At 41.7% G+C, this 20,023-nt stretch overlaps 2 protein-coding genes across 4 annotated transcripts; one reads left to right on the plus strand and one right to left on the minus strand.

Moving 5' to 3' along the window:
- The first annotated feature begins 927 nt into the window (after positions 1–927).
- On the plus strand, positions 928–8,866 carry LOC106572177 (glucocorticoid modulatory element-binding protein 2). Of its 3 annotated transcripts, none has more exons than XM_014146096.2 (10): positions 928–1,055; positions 1,888–2,034; positions 2,452–2,525; positions 4,912–5,036; positions 5,286–5,389; positions 6,111–6,268; positions 6,369–6,443; positions 6,806–6,943; positions 7,176–7,298; positions 7,507–8,866. In XM_014146096.2, exons 2-10 carry the CDS (start codon positions 1,907–1,909, stop codon positions 8,106–8,108), a joined length of 1,527 nt encoding a protein of 508 aa, XP_014001571.1. In that variant the 5' UTR covers positions 928–1,055; positions 1,888–1,906; the 3' UTR covers positions 8,109–8,866. The 3 variants fall into 3 exon arrangements, with proteins under 3 accessions (XP_014001571.1, XP_014001573.1, XP_014001574.1); XM_014146098.2 differs by lacking the exon at positions 928–1,055 and adding an exon at positions 1,069–1,239; XM_014146099.2 differs by lacking the exon at positions 928–1,055 and adding an exon at positions 4,730–4,808.
- Positions 8,867–16,321: 7,455 nt separating this feature from the next.
- On the minus strand, positions 16,322–18,455 carry pdyn (prodynorphin). Its single transcript, NM_001140923.1, has 3 exons — positions 18,366–18,455; positions 17,744–17,877; positions 16,322–17,285 (listed from the first exon to the last, which is right to left on the minus strand). The coding sequence occupies exons 2-3, from the start codon at positions 17,864–17,866 to the stop codon at positions 16,614–16,616; spliced, it is 795 nt and encodes a 264-aa protein (NP_001134395.1). The 5' UTR covers positions 17,867–17,877; positions 18,366–18,455; the 3' UTR covers positions 16,322–16,613.
- Positions 18,456–20,023: the final 1,568 nt, after the last annotated feature.

A 20,023-nucleotide genomic window follows, 5' to 3' on the forward strand; every position in this document is an offset into this window, starting at 1 on the left:
GTATCAAAAGTACAAGTATAAATAATTTAAAATTGCCTATATTAAGCAAACCAGACAGCACAATGTTCTTGTTTTTATTTTATTTAGTATAGCCAGGGGCACACTCCAACACTCAGACATAATTTACAAACTAAGCATTTGTGTTTAGTGAATCCACCAAATTAGAGGCAATAGGGGTGACCAGGGATGTTCTCTTGATAAGTGCATGAATTTAACAATTTCCTGTCCTGCTAGCAATTCAAAATGCAATCAGTACTTTTCGGTGTCAGGGAAAATGTACGGAATAAAAAGTACATTATTTTCTTTAGGAATATAGTGAAGTAAAAGTTGTCAAATATAAATAGTGAAGTAAAGATATCCCAAAAAACGAATTAAGTTGTACTTTAAAGTATTTTTACTGAAGCACTTTACACCACTGACTGTAACATAACAAAATGTGGAAAAAGTCAAGAGGTCTGAATACTTTCCGAAAGCACTGTAAGCCAACAATACAGAGGAGTAATGCGTCTACACATTATGCATTGTATTTTATGGACTAGGTTACATGACAGGCCAGCACCCATAAACCAACTAGGCCAATGGCTCAATAATCTGTAACCAGGAACAATCATGATTGACTATTGTCCTAACTGACCCATCTATGTCAGATAGTTATTGATATAGTTAAAGATGTAGTTAAACATGAAAGTGGTAACTAACACTAACTGTTTGTTAAATTAAATACTTAAATACGAGTATTTTCTTGAATGGTATTTTACAGACCAGTTAATATTCAATACTGGCAAAGACAAAAAAAATTGCTTAAATTCTTGTGTTTCTTGTGATATTATAATGTAATAAATATGAAATGTCAATATCCAATTAATTATATTACTCCAAATGGATTGCCAATTTCTCTATCACGACTATGGAACTCTGCGATAGCACCATCCGTGACCGCGCAAAACCGACGCCCGTAAACATCTCGTTAGGTCAACGTTAGCGAAAGCAGCTAACTAGCCTTACTCTTGAGCACTGCAACAGTAGCAGCCATTTCTGAAATCTGAAAACAAAAGGTAAGATGAGAATCTATTGAAAAAGTGTCACGTTAGCTCGCTACTATAAAAACAGGCAGATGGGTGCCTCTGTGACTAGTTAACAAGCAATCAACTGCTCCTCACTATGCAAGCTAGCTAGTAGCAGACCGTAAACACTGGACGCTTCAATATGTCCGTCGTCGTAACGTGCGTGCCGTGCTCGGTAAAGATTACGTTATTTTATCACCACGACGTAGCGTTCGCTTTCTGTACGTGAACTGTCAAGCTAAAACGTAGCTACAGCCTGTGAAATTGAATTTCTAATGTATGGTTTGTCTAACATTGTAAAAATATCCAGCTGAATAAGTCTCCCCATCTGTATCTGCATGCCCTGTTTGGGCCTGGTTTTCTTGCTAAACACTTAGCTAGCTAACTAGCTAGCTACTTAGCAAACTTCTTACGCCATAAATATTGTTGTTGCTAGTTACAGCACAGAACAAGCTGCAATGAGAACTGTGTAGGTAACAACTAACTAGCTAGCGCGCTCGCTCATTAATAGCATTGATGTCATATTTATTAGTTAGCCAGGCCCTCTCCACAACATTTATCACTAACTAGCTGCCAAGCTAGTTTAGCTACGCAGCCAATTGAAACGGGCCTATTAAAGCCAAGTTTATGATCCCTACCACCATAATCACCCCTGTAAGGCCAGTTGGTGGAAGCCACAATGAAGAGCCCAATAGCTTCTGTTAATGGCCAGTAGCCCACCTCATCTCATGCAAGCTAACCCAGCCTAGAAGACAATGAAGGGAGATGTGCTCTTGAATTATAAATGTTATCACTAGCACACAACTGTGTCTTCATCACTTAGTGAGACCTCAACCTCCCTCATGGCATCATCTGAGGTCAATGTTCATGTGGAGGAGGTGGTAGTCGTGACAACGCCGGATGGAGCAGGGGAGGGCTCAGCTGCCGAAGTGAAGACTGCGCTGGTGGCTACAGAGCTGACCCAGCCGGGGTGAGTGGTGGACACACTAGAGCTATGTATGAGGATCAGTGAATTCCCAGCCCAGCCAGGGAAGTGTTAGAGCCTGATACACAACGAATTAGTTCATCGTGTGTTTACCATACACACACCTCAGTCATTTGAGTTAGTGATACCCTTTAGGCCTATACCTTATGTTACATTACACTATTTAGTGACGAGTTCTTCCTAGTCAGGTTACATTTATTCAAAAGGTCAACCCTACTAGTGGTAGTAGGTTTGTAATCAAGTGTACCACTACCAAAGACGGTTATAGACTAGTCTTTGGTAGTGGTACGCTTGATTGTACCCTCTCATCTGGGGTGCTGCATATTGTCTTTGGTTTAGCACTCACTGAAGTTTGTCTATGGTTTATAGACTCATTGGAGTTTTTCTGTCTATGCCATTCAGGGAGGAACTTGCAGATGGAAGCATTGAGTCTGAAACCGATGCCACCACCACTTTGACAAAGGAGGCAGTCTTAGGTAAAGTGTGAAGTTAGTGCATTCAGAAAATATTCAGACCCCTTGACTTTTTCCACATTCTGTTACACTACAGCCTTATTCTAAAATGTATTAAATAATTTTTTCCCCTCATCAATCTACACACAATACCCCATAATGACAAAGCAAAAACAGGCTTTTAGACATTTTTGAAAATGTATAATAATAAAAAAACTGACACCACATTTACATAAGTATTCAAACCTTTTACTCAGTACTTTGTTGAAGCACCTTTGGGAGCGATTACAGACTCAAGTCTTCTTGGGTATGACCCTACAAGCTTGTCACACCTGTATTTGGGGAGTTTCTCCCATTTCTTCTCTACAGATCCTCTCAAGCTCTGTCAGGTTGGATGGGGAGTGTCACTGCACTGCTATTTTCAGGTCTCTCCAGAGATGTTCGATCGGGTTCAAATCCGGGCTCTGGCTGGGCCACTCAAGGACATTCAGAGACCTGTCCCAAAGTCACTCCTGCGTTGTCTTGGCTGTGTGCTTAGGCTCGTTGCCCTGTTGGAAGGTTAACCATCGCCCCAGTCTGAGGTCCTGAGTGCTCTGGAGCAGTTTTTCATCAAAGATCTGTCTGTACTTTGCTCCCTTCGTCTTTCCCTCAACCCTGACTAGTCTGCCTGTCTCTGCCGCTGAAAAACATCCCCTCAGCATGATGCTGCCACCACCATGCTTCACCGTAGGGATGGTGCCAGGTTTCCTCCAGACGTGACGCTTAGCATTCAGGCCAAAGAGTTCAATCTTGGTTTCATCAGACCAGAGAATCTTGTTTCTCCTTTAAGAGCCTTTTGGCAAATTCCAAGTTGGTTGTCATTTGCCTTTTACAGAGTAGTAGCTTCCATCTGGCCACCAATCTACCATAAAGGCCTGATTGGTGGAGTGCTGCAGAGATGGTTGTCCTTCTGGAAGTTTCCACATTTCCACAGAGGAACTCTGGAGCTCTGTCAGAGTGACCATCGGGTTCTTGGTCACCTCTCTGACCAAGGCCCTTCGCTCCCGATTGCTCAGTTTGGCCGGGTGGCCAGTCTTGGTGGTACCAAACTTCCATTTAAGAATGATGGAGGCCACTGTGTTCTTGGGGACCTTCAATGCCCAGATCTGTGCCTTGACACAATCCTGTCTCTGAGCTCTACGGCCAATTCCTTCGACCTCATGGCTTGGCTTTTGCTCTGACATGCACTGTCAACTGTGGGACCTCATATAGACAGGTGTGTGCCTTTCCAAATTATGTCTAATCAATTGAATTTACCACAGGTGGACTCAAATCAAGTTGTGGACACATCTCAAGTATGATCAATGGAAACAGGATGCATCTGAGCTCAATTTCGAGTCTCATAGCAAAGGGTCTGAATACTTATGTAAATAAGGAATTTCTGTTTTTTATTTTTTAAACATTTGCTAACATTTCTAAAAACCTGTTTTCGCTTTGTCATTACAGGGTATTGTGTGTATATTGAGGAAAACATTTACTTTAATCCATTTTAGAATAAAGTTGTAACAAAATAAGGAAAAAGTGTAGGGGTCTGAATACTTTACGAATGTACTGTAAATAATGAATCATTCTTGATATACACAGGAAACTCTTGAGTGTGAAAAACCCAGCAGCGTTGCAGTTCTTGACACAAACCGTTGCGCCTGGCACCTACTACCATACCCTGTTCGAAGCACTTAAATCCCTAAATCCCTTTTGTAGGTTTGTGTCAAGAACTGCAATGCTGCTGGGTTTTTCATGTTCAACAGTTTACCGTGTGTATCAAGAATGGTCGACCACCCAAAGAAAGGTCAGCCAACTTGACACAACTGTGGGAAGCATTGGAGTCAACATGGGCCAGCAACCCTGTGGAAAGCTTTCAACGCATTTGTAGAGTTTTTCTTGAATTATTCTTTATCTGGCATTAGAGCCTAAGCTTTAAGGCCTAACTGTAGTCACTCCAAATACACACCAAATGCTTTTGGGAAGTTACCGTCGATCCACTGAGGCAAAAAGGACAATGTCGGAGTGTAGTTCAATAAGACAAAAGCATGCACAAGGTGTCATTGTTAGAATTGTTTTGTTTCCGCAAAACATTAGGCTACTGTTAAATAGGCCTAAATATTCAACAAAATAAATGAAGAAATGTTGAAAAAAACCTTCATTGTTCAATAAATGTTCAATAATTATTTTTTTTTCAAAATCTGCAGGTACGGGTCAGTTGCAGGTCTCAGAGTTTCAATTTATCACATATTCGGGCAGTTGTGGACGGGTTATTAGCAATTTCTGGTGGGTGCGAGTGAACAAACAGCTGACCCGCACATCAGAACTGTATGTGTATTTTGAAACAATCAAATAAAAGGACTGAAGTGTTATGTGTCTGTCTTATCAGTGAAGCTGTCAGGTGAGATGGATGTGGAGGCTGACGTGGTCTACCCAGTCACCTGTGGGGACGTGAAGGCCACTCTGGTCTGGAAGAAGTTTGTTTGTCCAGGCATCAACATCAAATGTGTCCAAGTAAGTCTGATTAACTCACTTTAGCAATTTTTTAAAACTTAACTCAGTCCTATTGGATCATGATTTTGAGGTCTCTTATTCCTGTGATATGCACACCAAGGAAGGAACCACGGAGGTACTGATTCGTGTTCATTAGGGACAAAACGGAGGACACTACCTGAACTTGTCCAATAAGAAATGCTTGTTTTGCTACGATGTGCACTAATGAAAACAACTCTGATGACATCTGCCTGTTTATCTGTGTTTCAGTTCAATGAGCATCTCATCAGTCCCAAGGAGTTTGTCTATATGGCTGGGAAATCTACACTGAAAGACTGGAAGAGAGCGATCCGAGTGAACGGCACAATGATCAGGTCTGTGGCTTCGAAAGGATGCATACTTGGGTTTGCACAATACATTTATAATGTGAATCATATGGTCCTCCATGCAAATAATTTAGAATTCTTGTAGTTCCCACTGCTAAGCAAGGTGGAAATGTAGATCAAAAAGTTGGAGCATTCAAAGTACTCATGCCCATGTTATCCAAAACATGAGCCTTGTAATCATTGTGCAGTTCTCAAATGTGCCACAAGATGGCACTATGACATAACATATGATATCAGGTGATTTTAGGGCTCTAGTTCAGTATTGCTGGCCTGGGTAGTGTTCATTATGCACCAAACTGAAGAAAAACATTTCAATTGGACTAAAACAAGGAGGGGCTTCCTGGACTTATCCAATAAGAAACGCTTATTTTCACTTTCCATTGCAAAACCTTTTAAAACATTTAACGTTGCGTGCCCTAATGCAGGGTTTTCACAAATCTGTCCAGGGACCCCCCCGGCTGCACGTTTTGGTTTTTGTCATAGCACTACACAGCTGATTGAATAACCAACTCATCAAGTTTAAACATTTTTTTTATCAGCTTCATAGTGTTGGGGCAAAAAACCAAACGTGTACCCAAGGGGTGCCTCAAGACCGACTTCAGAAAGCCCTTCACTAATGAACATGACACTGCACTTTGTTGGAGAAAAAAATACTTTCTCTGATGCTGTCTTGCAGCTAAATAATGGTGTATAATACAATTCCCCATAGGAAAATCATGGACTCTGGCGAGCTGGATTTCTACCAGCACTCCAAAGTGTGCTCCAACACATGCCGCAGTACCAAGATTGACCTGGTGGGGACCAGAGTGTCACTCAGAAGCCAGCAGTCCACCGACTACGTCCCTGTCACCCCCTCCTCAGCCGACAGTAAGCACACACACGCCTCGATTCCCTCAAACCCTCTTATGTGTGGCATTTTTTGTGTCAAATTGTAAGTTATTCAAAGCTTACGATTTTGTTGTTCTAGTGAACGGATCACAGGCCACGTTTCCCACAGAAGTATCATCAGACGAGACCACGGAATGGGTCACGGCCATAGGAGGTGAGTTTGAACTTTGAGTTATCATTTTAAATGTCAAAAGTTTTTAGCCTGCCTTCTTCTTTCCAACTGACCACTATGCTTAGAAATGAGGCTAGGTGACCACTCAAAGTTCAATAATCAGACAGGCAATCAGGTAATGGGCCAACTATTTGTCTAGTCACCTGACACGGTGCTAAAGCACTTAGATCCATTGACTGTTATAATTGTGACCATGTTGTACACTGACTCTCTATATACTGGCAATTCACAAGTCTAGCAATCAGGTTTAAACAGTGCTTTATCCAACTCTCTGAATGTCTATTTGAGATTATGTAGTTGATTGTATAGAAGCAACTCCGTGGTGTGTGTTTGTATTGTTCCAGAGGACTCTGTGACGTTCTGGAGGGGTCTGAAGGAGGCGGGGCTGCTGGAGGAGGTGGTGGAGGACTTCCAGAAGGAGATCCAGGAGATGCTAAAGGGCATGCAGGAGCGCATCACCGAGCCTCCCCTGCAAGTTAATGGTCAGTTTCATATTGTTGGATGATCATAAGGGATATTTCACTCAAATATTTTTATAAAATGTATTAATTACGGTATTTCACTCTGTAATATTGCTATACTAGCTTGTATGTTTCCCCCATTTATTGAACGTACAGTCATGTGGGAGCTGTTGTTCTGCTGTCTTAGTGCCATTCTAACTTCAAACCTGTCTTCTCATCTCCCTACTCTCTGTGTTGGACCTTGACTTCTCAGATGCTGTGCTGCTGAACAACATAGTGCAGAACTTTGGCATGCTTGACCTGGTTAAGAAGGTGCTGGCCAGTCACAAGAGCCAGATGGACCGATATAGGGAGCAGTATTCACGCAGTCTTGTCGGTGAGTTAAATAACATTCTTCATTATTGTGTCTTTGAGTGCTTGTTTTGTGTTTTTATGGGGTTTTCTAGACAGTCTTTACACTCTCTTTTGTAGACATCATTATTTTTGTTGTAACTGGCTTAGAAGCAGCTCCTTGAGCAAATAATGTGAAATGTTACTGTTTGGCCTAGGTGTGTATTAAGTTTGACCGCTTTCTCTTGCCGTAGCTCTGGAGCAGCAGTGTGACGAGCACAGGAAACGTGCCAAGGAGCTGAAAAGTAAATCCCAACACCTCAACAATGTCCTCATGACCCTGACCCCCGTGGCCACACCACCCACGCCCAAACGCCCCCGCCTCACCCGCGCCGTCTCAGGCCCCGCCGTTATGTCCAGCGCCCCCACCCAGATCACCCTGCCCCTCACCCAGCTGTCGGGTCTGCCTGCTGGTTGCAAAGTTCTCTCGATGGGCGGCGCGGTTGGTGCCGGCCAGCAGACCTACACGGTGCTGACATCCCCCGTGGGCGAGTTGGGCCCAGATGCCTCCAATCTGACGGTACTCTCTTCAGCCGCTGCCGTTCAGGAGGGCGCCACCGCCACCACGGCCTTCATCAAGATGGTCAGCCCAGGCTACCAGCTAATCACGCTGCCTGCTGCGCTGGGAACCCAGCTACAGGGCCTGGCAGGGGGCACGCTCCAGGGCACCCCCACCATGGTGGCAATGCCCATGGGTAACAACTCGCTGCAGGGCATGGCAGCAGTCACAGCATTGGAGACACAGGTGGACGTTCAGGTGCAGGAAGCCAAGGAGACGGTGGAGGTGGATAGTTAGAGAGATGTACTACTCCTATATTATTACACACACACACAGCAGGAACTGAGGCCCCGTTTGTCCTCACTGGTTTAAGTGCTGGAACCAGTGTAGGTCTAGTGGTGTTGAACTATGAAGCACCCATCTCAGTAAAGCTTTAAAAAGATCACTTAAAAAAATGTATAACAACGTATACATGCACTGCCCGTTTTAGTCTAAGAACCAGCACGTGTGTGTATGTTTTTTCCCAACATGCAAGTAGATGCCATCCCTGCTCAAAAGTCATGATCTTAGCTCTTCTCAGGTGTCCATTTTCACTGGGGTGTACGTGCCATGTTCACGTTATTTCTTTACATTATGCTAAAAATGTAGATTCTACAAATGCTCATCTTTCAATGTCAGAATTATTTTTCATTTCAGCGACGAATTAACTGTATATATCTTTTTTGTTGAATATTACAATACATTTAATTATATTGGGTTCTGAAAATGAGATGCAAGACTTCGCTCACACACAGTATAAGCGCATGTGCGCGGGTTCGCTTCAGGCTGTTAGAGCGTGGCAGCCAGGGAACCAAAACAGTAGAGAAGTTGAGCCTTGTGCTTCAACGCTCTTAGTGGTTGCGGAAATTGACCCACAATGCTGTTTACTTAATGCATCTGTCATATCGCTGAGTCTACCTTTTAAAGCTTTGAACAAATTGAAAGTGAACAAACTGGTTGTTTTGTTGAACTTGTAAGAGTGTACACTTTGTAAATAAATTTGCTAAATTCTTCAATCTTTGTAATTCGTTAGGGCTATGAGTTTTTGTCGATTAGAACAGTTCAATGTTAGTCGTGTTTCCACTGTAGTGTGCTCTGAAATAACTGAAATCTACAGAGCATTCGTAAAGTATTCAGACCTCTTCACATATTTCACATTTTGTTACGTTACAGCATTATTCTAAAATGGATTCTATAGTTTTTTTACTCAATCTACACATACCCAATAATGACAGAGTAATAACAGGTTTAGTAATATTGGCTAATTTATTCCAAATAAAAAAACTGAACTCACATCAACATAAGTATTCAGACCCTTTACTTTGTTGAAGCAACTTTGGCAGTGATTACAGCCTTGAGTCTTCTTGGATGTAATGCTACAGAACAAGCTTGGTACACCTGTATTTGGGGAGTTTCTCCCATTCTTCTCTGCAGATCCTCTCAAGCTCTGTCAGGTTGGATGGGGAGTGTCCGCTGCACGGCTATTTACAGGTCTCTCCAGAGGTGTTCAATTGGGTTCACTCAGGGCTAGGGTTGCACATTTTGGGGAATATGAATATTCAGAGGTGGAAACCTTCTGTGGGAATTAACGGGAATATATGGGAATTAACGGAAATATATGCAAATTAATACCATTTAAATGTAGATGTTTTTTGCATTGGATATATTTACCATATCATATGGAGATGAACATAAACCTTTTACCTTATCATAAGTAGACATAATTGCAAATGATTAAATCCTTCCAATAGAAAAAAAAAAAAGTATTTAGTTACAAATTGAACTTTAATTAAATGAGTTGACTCTTCACATGGGATGATTTCACTGAACAACAAAAGAAAGGGAATATTGAATGATCCCCAATGATCCATCGCATCTCCCAAAAACGTTTTCAACATACATCTGTAAAATGATAGTCTAGAAAATAAAGCTTTGGTTGTCTTCCTCTCAGGCTTCCATGTCTTCTCCCTGGACCTCCTCAATGTCCACCTCTTGAACATCAGACTCTGAGGCCTCATCTTCACTGTCACTTTCCAAACTTGTTGAGGATGGCTTGTTGTCAGGCTCAAAAAGCCTCACATTTGCCCGGATGGCCACCAATTTTTGCACCCTTGTATTGGTCAGCCTGTTGCGTGCTTTGGTGTGTGTGTTCCAAAACAAGGACCAGTTGCGCTCTGAGGTGGCTGATGTTGGTGGGATTTGGAGGATGATGGAGGCAACAGGGGAAAGAGCCTCAGATCCACAAAGTCCCTTCCACCAGGTGGCTGATGAGACATGTTGGCACGACTGCCATATTGCATCTCCATCCCAAAGGCCTTGCTTTGAAGTGTACTTCGCCAGACTGCCAAGAACCTTGCCCTCATCCAGGCCAAGATGGTGAGACACAGTAGTGATGACACCATAGGCCTTGTTGATCTCTGTATCAGACAGGATAACTCTTTCCAGCATACTTGGAGTCCAACATGTACGGTGCGGCGTGTATGGGCTTCAGGCAGAAGTCTTCACGCTTTATGATATATTTCAGAACTGCAGTTTCCTCTACTTCGAGCAACAGTGAAGTGGGCAGGGCAGTATGGATTTCTTCTCTTACATCTGCAAGCAGAGTCTGAACATCAGACAGGATGGCATTGTCTCCCTCAATCCGTGCAATGGCTACTGCTATAGGTTTCAGGAGTTTCAGGCTGCTTACCACTCTCTCCCTAAATACATAATCCAGGAGGATAATCTTGATGGGGCTGTCCATATCGGCAGACTGTGATATGGCCATTTCTTGGAGAGACTCCTTCCCCTCCAGGAGACTGTCAAACATGATGACAACACCACCCCAATGGGTGTTGCTGGGCAGCTTCAATGTGGTGCTCTTGTTCTTCTCACTTTGCTTGGTGTGGTAGATTGCTGCTATAACTTGATGACCCTTCACATACCTAACCATTTCCTTGGCTCTCTTGTAGAGTGTATCCATTGTTTTCAGTGCCATGATGTGCTTGAAGAGCAGATTCAATGCATGAGCAGCACAGCCAATGGGTGTGATGTGAGGGGAGGACTCTTCCACTTTAGACCGAGCAGCCTTCATGTTTGCAGCATTGTCTATCACCAGTGCAAATACTTTCTGTGGTCCGAGGTCATTGATGACTGCCTTCAGCTCATCTGCAATGTAGAGGCCGGTGTGTCTGTTGTCCTTTGTGTCTGTGCTCTTGTAGAATACTGGTTGAGGGGTGGAGATGATATAGTTAATTATTCCTTTCCCACAAACATTCGAACACCCATCAGAGATGATTGCAACACAGTCTGCTTTCTCTATGATTTGCTTGACATTTACTTGAACTCTGTCGAACTCTGCATCCAGCAAATGAGTAGATAAAGCATGTCTGGTTGGAGGGGTGTATGCTGGGCGAAGAACATTCAGAAATATCTTCCAATACACATTGCCTGTGAGCATCAGAGGTGAACCAGTTGCATACACAGCTCAAGTAAGACATTCATCAGCATTTCTCTGACTACGATCCTCCATGGAGTCAAAAAAACGTCTGATTCCAGGAGGACCATGAGCTGTTGCTATCGATAAGGTGTCTGAATCATAATATTTACCTCGAATAGAAGTAGAGGGACTTTTGTCAGAGGTTGCTTGTTGTGAGCGCTGAGGGAACTTTATGCACTTGGCTAGATGATTCTGCATCTTTGTTGCATTCTTCACATATGATTGGGCACCTTATTTGCAAATGTACACAGCTTTTCTTTCTACATTATCTGCAGTGAAATGTCTCCACACATCAGAAAGTGCCCGTAGCATTTTCCTGTAAAGATTAGAAAAAAGAATGTAAAAAAAAACAAATACAATTCCATGTACAGATAAAAAGTTAAGCAGTTAGATTAAACAACTCATTTGTAAGATAAATGTTTTAAAATGAAACATGTATGGAAACAGGTGAATTAACACTCCTCAGTTAGCAGGCTCAAACAAGCTAAAACCCACATGGCAGCAAAAACTAACTAGCAGAAATTGTTAACAAGTTCGAAATTATTTAAACACACTTTGCTGTAGGCTACTATTTACTAGTTAACAAAAAATCATGTATGTCATATAAAATATATTCACCCCACCCAGTATTGTAATCAAAACTTACCAGAAAGCATGTAGTCCTTGGCTAAGACAGTGTAGTAGTGTGGGCTCAATAGCATCTCATTAGTGTAAAGATCTTGAGAATCAGCTGTACATGTGATGCACTGTGCATGCAGAGGGTTGCAATTATATTTAATTGGGGATAGTTTAACCAAAACATGCCACAAGACCTGGAATTGCCTTATGTGTATCCCACAAAAAAAGGTTCACTGTTAAAAGCTAACTTTTTGGATGAATCTAAGCAAAATTCCCCAAATTCCCAGGCTTTCCCATGGAAAATTTCCGACCCTTGGCAACCCTAGTCCGGGCTCTGGCTGGGCTCAAGGACATTCAGAGACTTGTCCCGAAGCCACTCCTGTGTTGTCTTGGTTGTGTGCTTAGGGTCATTGTCTTGTTGTAAGGTGAACTTTCGCCCCAGTCTGAGGTCCTGAGCGCTCTGGAGCAGGTTTTCATCAAGGATCTCTCTGTACTTTGCTCCGTTTATTTTTCCCGTGATCCTGACTAGTCTACCAGTCCCTGCCGCTGAAAAATATCCCCACAGCATGATGCTGCCACTAGCATGCTTCACCATAGGGATGGTGCTAGGTTTCTCCAGAGATTACGCTTGGTATTCAGGCCAAAGACTAAAATGTTGGTTTCATCAGACCAAAGAATCTTGTTTCTCATGGTCTGATAGTCCTTTAGGTGGCTGTTGGCAAACTCCAAGTGGGCTGTCATGTGCCTTTTAGTGAGGAGTGGCTTCCGTCTGGCCACTCTACCATAAAGGCCTGATTGGTGGAGTGCTGCAGAGATAGTTGTCCTTCTGGAAGGTTCTCCCATCACCACAGAGGAACTCTGGAGCTCTGTCAGAGTGACCATCGGCTTCTTGGTCACCTCCCTGACAAAGGAACTTCTCCCAATTGCTTAGTTTGGCCGGGCGTCCAGCTCAAGGAAGAGTCTTGGTGGTTCCAAACCTTTTTCCATTTAAGAATTATGGAGGCCACTGTGTTCTTGGGGACCTTCAATGCTGCAGAATTTTTTTGAGAGCCGTAGGACTCCAATCAAAATGTAGAAACATCTCAAGGATGATCAATGGAAACAGGATGCACCGGAGCTCAATTTTGAGTCTCATAGCAAAGGGTGTGAATAATTATGTAAATAAGGTGAATAAACTTGCAAAAATTTTAAAAACCTGTTTTCGCTTTGTCATTATGGGGTATTGTGTGTAGATTGATGAGGAACATGTTTTGTTTATTCGATTTTAGAATAACGCTGAAACGTAACAAAATGTGGCAAAAGGGAAGTGGTCTGAATACTTTCCGAATGCACTGTATATGTCAAATAATGAATGCTATCTGATTTATGGCCTCATAGCCATTACTGGAAAAATGTAAGTATTTTGTTTAAGGCCTTTATTTTTATTTGTAAACCTGTTTTCTCAATTCATCATGAAATCAATACTTTAAAATAACTTTTTGTAACATGCAGTACCAGTCAAAAGTGTGTACACATCTACTCATTTAAGGGTTATTCTTTATTTTGACTATTTTCTACATTGGAATTTTTTTTTGAAGACATTAGTACTATGACATAACACATATGGAATCATGTGGTAACCAAAAAAGTGTTAAACAAATCAAAAAATATATATATATTTGAGATTCTTTAAAGTAGTCACCCTTTGTCTTGATGCCAGCTTTGCACACTCTTGGCATTCTCTCAACCAGCTTCATGAGGAGTGACCTGGAATGCATTTCAACTAACAGGTGTGCCTTGTTAAAAGTTAATTTGTGGAATTCCTTTCCTTCTTAATGCGTTTGAGCCAATCTGTTGTGTTGTGACAAGGTAGGGGTGGTATATAGAAGATAGCCCTATTTGGTAAAAGACCAAGTCCATATTATGGCAAGAACAGCTCAAATAAGCAAAGAGAAATGACAGTCCATCATCACTTTAAGACATGAAGGTCAGTCAATCTGTATAGTCGCAAAAACCATCAAGCACTATTATGAAACTGGCTCTCATGAGGACCACCACAGGAAAGGAAGACCCAGAGTTGCCTCTGCTGCAGAGGATAAGTTGATTCGAGTTAACTGCACCTCAGAAATTGCAGCCTGAAAAAATGCTTCACAGAGTTCAAGTAACAGACACATCTCAATATCAACTGTTCAGAGGAAACTGTGTGAATCAGGCCTTCATGGTCGAAATGCTGCAAAGAAACCACTACTAAAGGAGACCAATAATAAGAAGAAACTTGCTTGGGCCAAGAAACACGAGCAATGGACATTAGACCGATGGAAATCTGTCCTTTGGTCTGATGAGTCCAAATTTGAGATTTTTGGTTTCAACCACCCTGTCTTTGTGAGACACACAGTAGGTGAACAGATGATCTCCGCATGTGTGGTTCCCACCGTGAAGCATGGAGGGGGAGGTGTGATGGTGTGGGGGGTGTTTTGCTGGTGACACTGTCTGTGATTTATTTAGAATTCAAGGTACACTTAACCAGCATGCCTACCACAGCATTATGCAGCGATACGCCATCCCATCTGGTTTGCGCTTAGTTGGACTATCATATGTTTTTCAATAGGACAATGACCCAAAACACACCTCCAGGCTGTGTAAGGGCTATTTGGCCAAAGAGAGTGATGGAGTGTTGCATCAGATGACCTGGCCTCCACAATCACCAAAACGCAACCCAATTGTGATGGTTTGGGAAGAGTTGGACCGCAGAGTGAAGGAAAAGCAGCCAACAAGTTTTCAGCATATGTGGGAACTCCTTCAAGACTGTTGCAAAAGCATTCCTCATGAAGCTGGTTGAGAGAATGCCAAGAGTGTACAAAGCTGTCATCAAGGCAAAGGGTGGCTACTTTGAAGTATCTATTTGTTTAACCCATTTTTGGTTACTACATGATTCCATGTGTGTTATTTCATAGTTTTAATGTCTTCACTACTATTCTACAATGTAAAAAATAGTACAAATAAAGAAAAACCCTTGAATGAGTAGGCGTTTTCAAACTTTTGACTGGTACTGTATTTTTCTTCTGACTAGAAACAGGGTTTAGAGTTGTTTTGTGCGAGAATTTCATCACTTGTCTTCTCTAATTCACCACATGATCATGCCCCAGCTTGATTGGCAAGCATACAAGCAAGCTAGTATACTTGACTCGTAAATGTCACCGGCTAGTCGTGCTGCAATGAAATAGGTAAGCTTGACGTTTTGATGTTGAAATATGGCGTGTTTTAGCAGTCAATGTTTTTATTTTTTAACTTCGTTACCTGCTTGGAAGTCTGTTATATTATTTCATCGTTTTGTTACAATAGCCTGCCTATACGTTTTCTAAACACGTTTTCAGACGTGTCGCTATGCCACTAGCCCCTCACCTTGATATCAGAATTTACTGATAGGGGGCGCTGAAGTCTTAACTTTGTTTCTCTGTATATTCATATTTGGCCAGCGACTGCCGGCAGGAGCGTTGGCTTTAGGTGCGCTACTGCATATAAAGTCAGATGACATCAAACCTGGATAACAGTTGCTGGACTCAATGGTGACCGCTCAACAGTGAGTTTGATATGTCCTTGTATTCATGTCATTGATTTAAGTTGATGGGAATATTTTACTTCAACTTAAAATGTTTGATGGATTCTTAGAATAGCCATTGCAATCAGTGAACTTCAAAGGCTACAACATTTTATTCAATGTTTTATTCAATGTAAATCATTCGAGCGTACTCCTGATCGTAAATGCAATGAAAGGTCCTCTTGCAATGAGGCGATCTCCATGGTTTTGAAATGCACCACGAGCCTTTGCGCATTGGCGCTCCCAATGCTCAACGCTCCGCGCTGTCCTCTTGGCAACGAGGTCCTACTCTTGGGCTACTCGTCCACAAGATGGTGCTAGTACACTTCCACTCATCCTCACAACTCAATGTGGTTGGGTGATTGATTTTAATTAAGAAATGTATTTTCATGGTAAAAATGAGCCCACTGATATAAAGGCCCATGTCATCCTCTATGTTCGCTATGCTGTAGGCCTAGTTTTTGCTGTTGTTATTCTTTATTATTGTTGAAATATTACAGATATCTCATTAATTTATGTATTTTTTTTCTCTCCGAATGATAACAGGCCGTTGGTGGTGGCCAAGGATGTGTCTGCGTCTTTACGCGTTTGGTCACCTTTGGCGCTACAAGGTGAATGGCAAGATGTCGATTTCATTTTTGTAGGCTATGTTGTATGGTAGCCTACGTACATAAATCAGGTGTGCGTGTGGGTGGCTGGATGTTTGTGTGCTCGCGTTCAATGAGCCATTTTGGAGTTTGATAATCAATTCGCCTAGACATTTTTTTCATTCAAGCGACACAAACATGTTTTACTTACGACTTTGACAAATAAAGTAATTTATTCATTGATTTATTAAACAAGCATCATATATTGTAATAAATAATATTTTACTAATAACACAGAAATTAATTGGTTGGTCACGGGTAAGTCCGTCACACAGAAAGCGTTTAAACATGACTGACACAAGCAGGTAGGCCTATTGACCTTTGCTTTACAGATATGAAATCTGCCGCAACAATGTGCAACCAGGTAAGCAGTAGGCTATAGGTAGCACACATACGGATAATCGTGAGAATTCAAGTGAATTAGCGAAAGAAGTTCGTTTTTTCTATAGACCAAAGTCATCATATGAACTAGGCTCCTCATCTGAACGAACGGACAATTTGTAGTGGCGACGTAGAAAGCCACCGTACCTCTTCTGATTGTCCCACTTCAAGGTGTTCAAGTTGTTCAACTTTGGCCGAATCCTTCGCATGAAACCTCCATATCGCTTTTGTAACTCCTCTCGACTACCTTGCTCCCTGGAATCACTTCTCTTTGACTTTGTCTTTGGACCAAATTTGCGTAAAAACCCTCCGTAACGTTTGACCTTGTTTATTACTGCTTCATCATCATTGAACACTCCCATCTCGTTTTCAGAATCAACATCTCCACCCTGATCGTCCTCCGAAAACTCCGAGAGGTCTCTCTCTCCAAATTTTCTAAGCAAGTCCTTGTATTTCTTAGGGAACGCGTACGCTCCTTTATAAACGCCATTTTCGCGCCACGGAGAGGTTAACAATTTGTTTTTGTTTTTGTCAATTCGTTTAATGAATCCACCGTAACGCTTGACCACGTTTGCAATTGAAGCGTCTTGGTCGTCCTCCCTCTCTGGCGTGGTCCGCGGACCCGCATCTTCATCGCTGAACTCCGAGCCCACTGCGCGCGATTGTAGAGTCTTCCCGCATTTGTCTAACTCGGCCGTGGTCAGTAGAGTTCCCTCACATTCCAAGGTACAAGTCTGAAAAGAAAATGCAAAGAGCAGTGAGCAAAAATCGGCCAATTTACTAACCACATTATGAGAAGGCTAGAAAAGAAAAAGAGTAGGCAGAAAGAGAATCATATATTTACCTACACTCAGTTATATGGCTTTGTTTGTTTACTACAGAAAACATTTAATCTGAGTTTGTCATTAATTTGTGCCCCCAGGCTTCTGTAGAACACATTTGGGGAAAATGGCAAGTTTGTCTGAAGACAATTCTCACTCGCTTCCACAATCCACGCGCGCTCTCCATGGTGCTGAAATGGGCCACGAGCCTTTGCGCACTGCAACAACATGCTCAACGCTCCACGATTTTTTATAACAAAAATTACACCATCATAGATACATAAACACACATCAACGTAAAACAACACTTTCTGTTTGTTTCCATTGGATAAAAGCAAAGTTATCGTGTCATGATGTAAAGCAAGTCTTACCAGACTGTTGACTGGGATGTCTGTATTGAGGATTTGTTGCGCGCATTGCAGACACTTGGAAGAGCAGTCTGCTTGTGTCGAAGATGGCAAGCTAAGTATCAACACCAGGACATACCACTCCATTTTGCCAAATCCTTGAAATGAAAGAGAAAACGTGAAGAAAATGTAATGTTCACTTGCAAGGGAAAATGTAACACTTCCCTATGAGATTTAGACTTATTACAGATTTGTTTTTAAATATCCCTCGACAATACGCATGTATTTGTTTTTAACTTTGATTAGTCTTTGTTTCAATTCCATGTTAGTGGCACAACTTTTCTCTCTTTTTATTGATCAAGCGCCATGCGTAATGGTGTGGTCACCACGCAATTCAATTAGTCTACGATGTTAACTGCCAGCAGTTTACCAAATTGTAATAGGCTAGTATAACTCTTCACGGGAGCATTTTGATTAATAAACACGACATTTGCAAGTCCATTACTGATTATAAAATACAGTAATTGCGAGTAACAGCTGCAATCACACGACTAACAAATGTTATTATTTGGAAATATTATAACGCCAGTACAACACGGTAATAACCAGACTGACAAAAATAGAATAATAAATCAAATATAAATACCGCAGTAATGTTGGATAATTGTTTCAACCCAGGCGTGGAGAGGTGCAGGTGGAACAGGAGCGCATATGATGCAAGTCAGTGTATGTTCTTCCCCAACAGTTGTTTTTCTTTTGACTGGCTTGTCGTCTTTCTTTTTATTGACGGAATCTTCGTCGTGTCACTGAAGAACATCAGAATAGCTTCTATTAAGTGACCAATGGGAGATAAATATTGCGCAAATAAGCCCACTCGTGCCCGTCACCGCCTCTCTCCCTCCCCTCTCTATTTTCTGACGCCCACTCAACATTCGCTTCAGAAACTTGGCAACTCAATAATCACACACGTTCTAGCACATTCATAGAGGTTATTGGTTTACAATAGGTAATTGCAAGGAGTTGCACTTTCAATAGGGTTCTTGAATGGTCATAACGACATATGTTTTCTTTGTGTCAAGTAGTGTAAACAGGAAGTCTTCAATATAGAGACATCACAATGAGCTTTATTTCAAGATTAAATCCTGGTAATTGGAGCTCATTGAAAGAGCAAGGATGCAGAATGCTCTCCCCTCACATTATTTATTTGAATCGGGGAGAAACCTTGGACTTTCACTCCTGAAAACCATCAACTGAATTGGACTCTCATGTTTTGATATAGGCCTATCTTTTTATTATTATTATTATTATTATTGCTTGCCAATACCAGCATAAATATGACAAATTCAATAGCAGGATTTCAAGAACACATTTAAAATAGGTTTTTGTTGTTGACATATTTGCATGATTAAATAAAATGCCCAAATATATATTTTGTAAAAAGTTAACGAACACATGCCTGGTGTTATATTGGCCTACGTATCTTGGCCCTAATAAAACTGCTTAAATACATGAATCCAAAACACATGTTTTGAACAACAGCAATAATAATTTCATTACATTTAATACGAAATGAATGGTGTAAATCCAAGCAAGAAGTTAATGTGGTAACTTCGATATCTGATGATCAAAGTAGGTCATAAGCAGAGAAGTAGCCTATACTTGAAATTTGTGAAAACTTTGTCTTGTCAGAAAGGACTGCCAGAGAAGGATGCAACGTGGGAATGAGTATCTGGCAGGTGTGAATGAATGGAATCCCCAGTTATTTGTGAGAAATGTTATTTTGCACCCATTAACGCTGTTTCATATTGGCTTTTTAGTAGACAGAACCTTTGTATCTTCTTAGATTTTTCGTGTATGACGTATGAGAATGAACTCTAATCAGCTTTAACCCAAACATAATTTGAGTGTTTTTGCTTATGACACATCAAATGATACCCTTCTACAGAAAGACCATAACATAAACAGGAACAATAATGTTGGATGAAGATAATGTGATGTGTCGTCCCATTTTTAATGAGCGCCAATCAAATTGGCAAAGCGTTCCCTAGGCAACCTTGAGTGGGCATTCTCGTGTTTTCTCTGATGTCTTGATCTGCTGTTTGATTTGCACCACATCTTTCACTGAGCCTCGGCGCGCCTCTACTTCCCAAGCTGACGTTATCAGGGGAGAGTCTGCGCGAGAGGCGACTGATAAGTGTGTGCGCACCGCTTCTCTATTGTCCGACGTCAGACTCCCAAATTAATCGCATCTCTTTCAAAGTACTCTTCATGAAACAACACGTTTTTCAACTTCATAGGCTCGTG

This window comes from Salmo salar, chromosome ssa15 (genome assembly GCF_905237065.1).
Source record: "Salmo salar chromosome ssa15, Ssal_v3.1, whole genome shotgun sequence".
Classification (NCBI taxonomy): Eukaryota; Metazoa; Chordata; class Actinopteri; order Salmoniformes; family Salmonidae; genus Salmo; species Salmo salar.

Bases quoted from the DNA above. Each gene is read 5' to 3' on its own strand.
- LOC106572177 (XM_014146096.2), top strand. From the start codon at position 1,907: ATGGCATCATCTGAGGTCAATGTTCATGTGGAGGAGGTGGTAGTCGTG. The intron at 2,526-4,911 runs GTAAAGTGTGAA...CTGTCTTATCAG, and splicing joins GACAAAGGAGGCAGTCTTAG to TGAAGCTGTCAGGTGAGATG. The intron at 7,299-7,506 runs GTGAGTTAAATA...CTCTTGCCGTAG, and splicing joins GTATTCACGCAGTCTTGTCG to CTCTGGAGCAGCAGTGTGAC.
- pdyn (NM_001140923.1), bottom strand. From the start codon at position 17,866: ATGGAGTGGTATGTCCTGGTGTTGATACTTAGCTTGCCATCTTCGACA. The intron at 17,286-17,743 runs GTAAGACTTGCT...TTTTCTTTTCAG, and splicing joins ACATCCCAGTCAACAGTCTG to ACTTGTACCTTGGAATGTGA.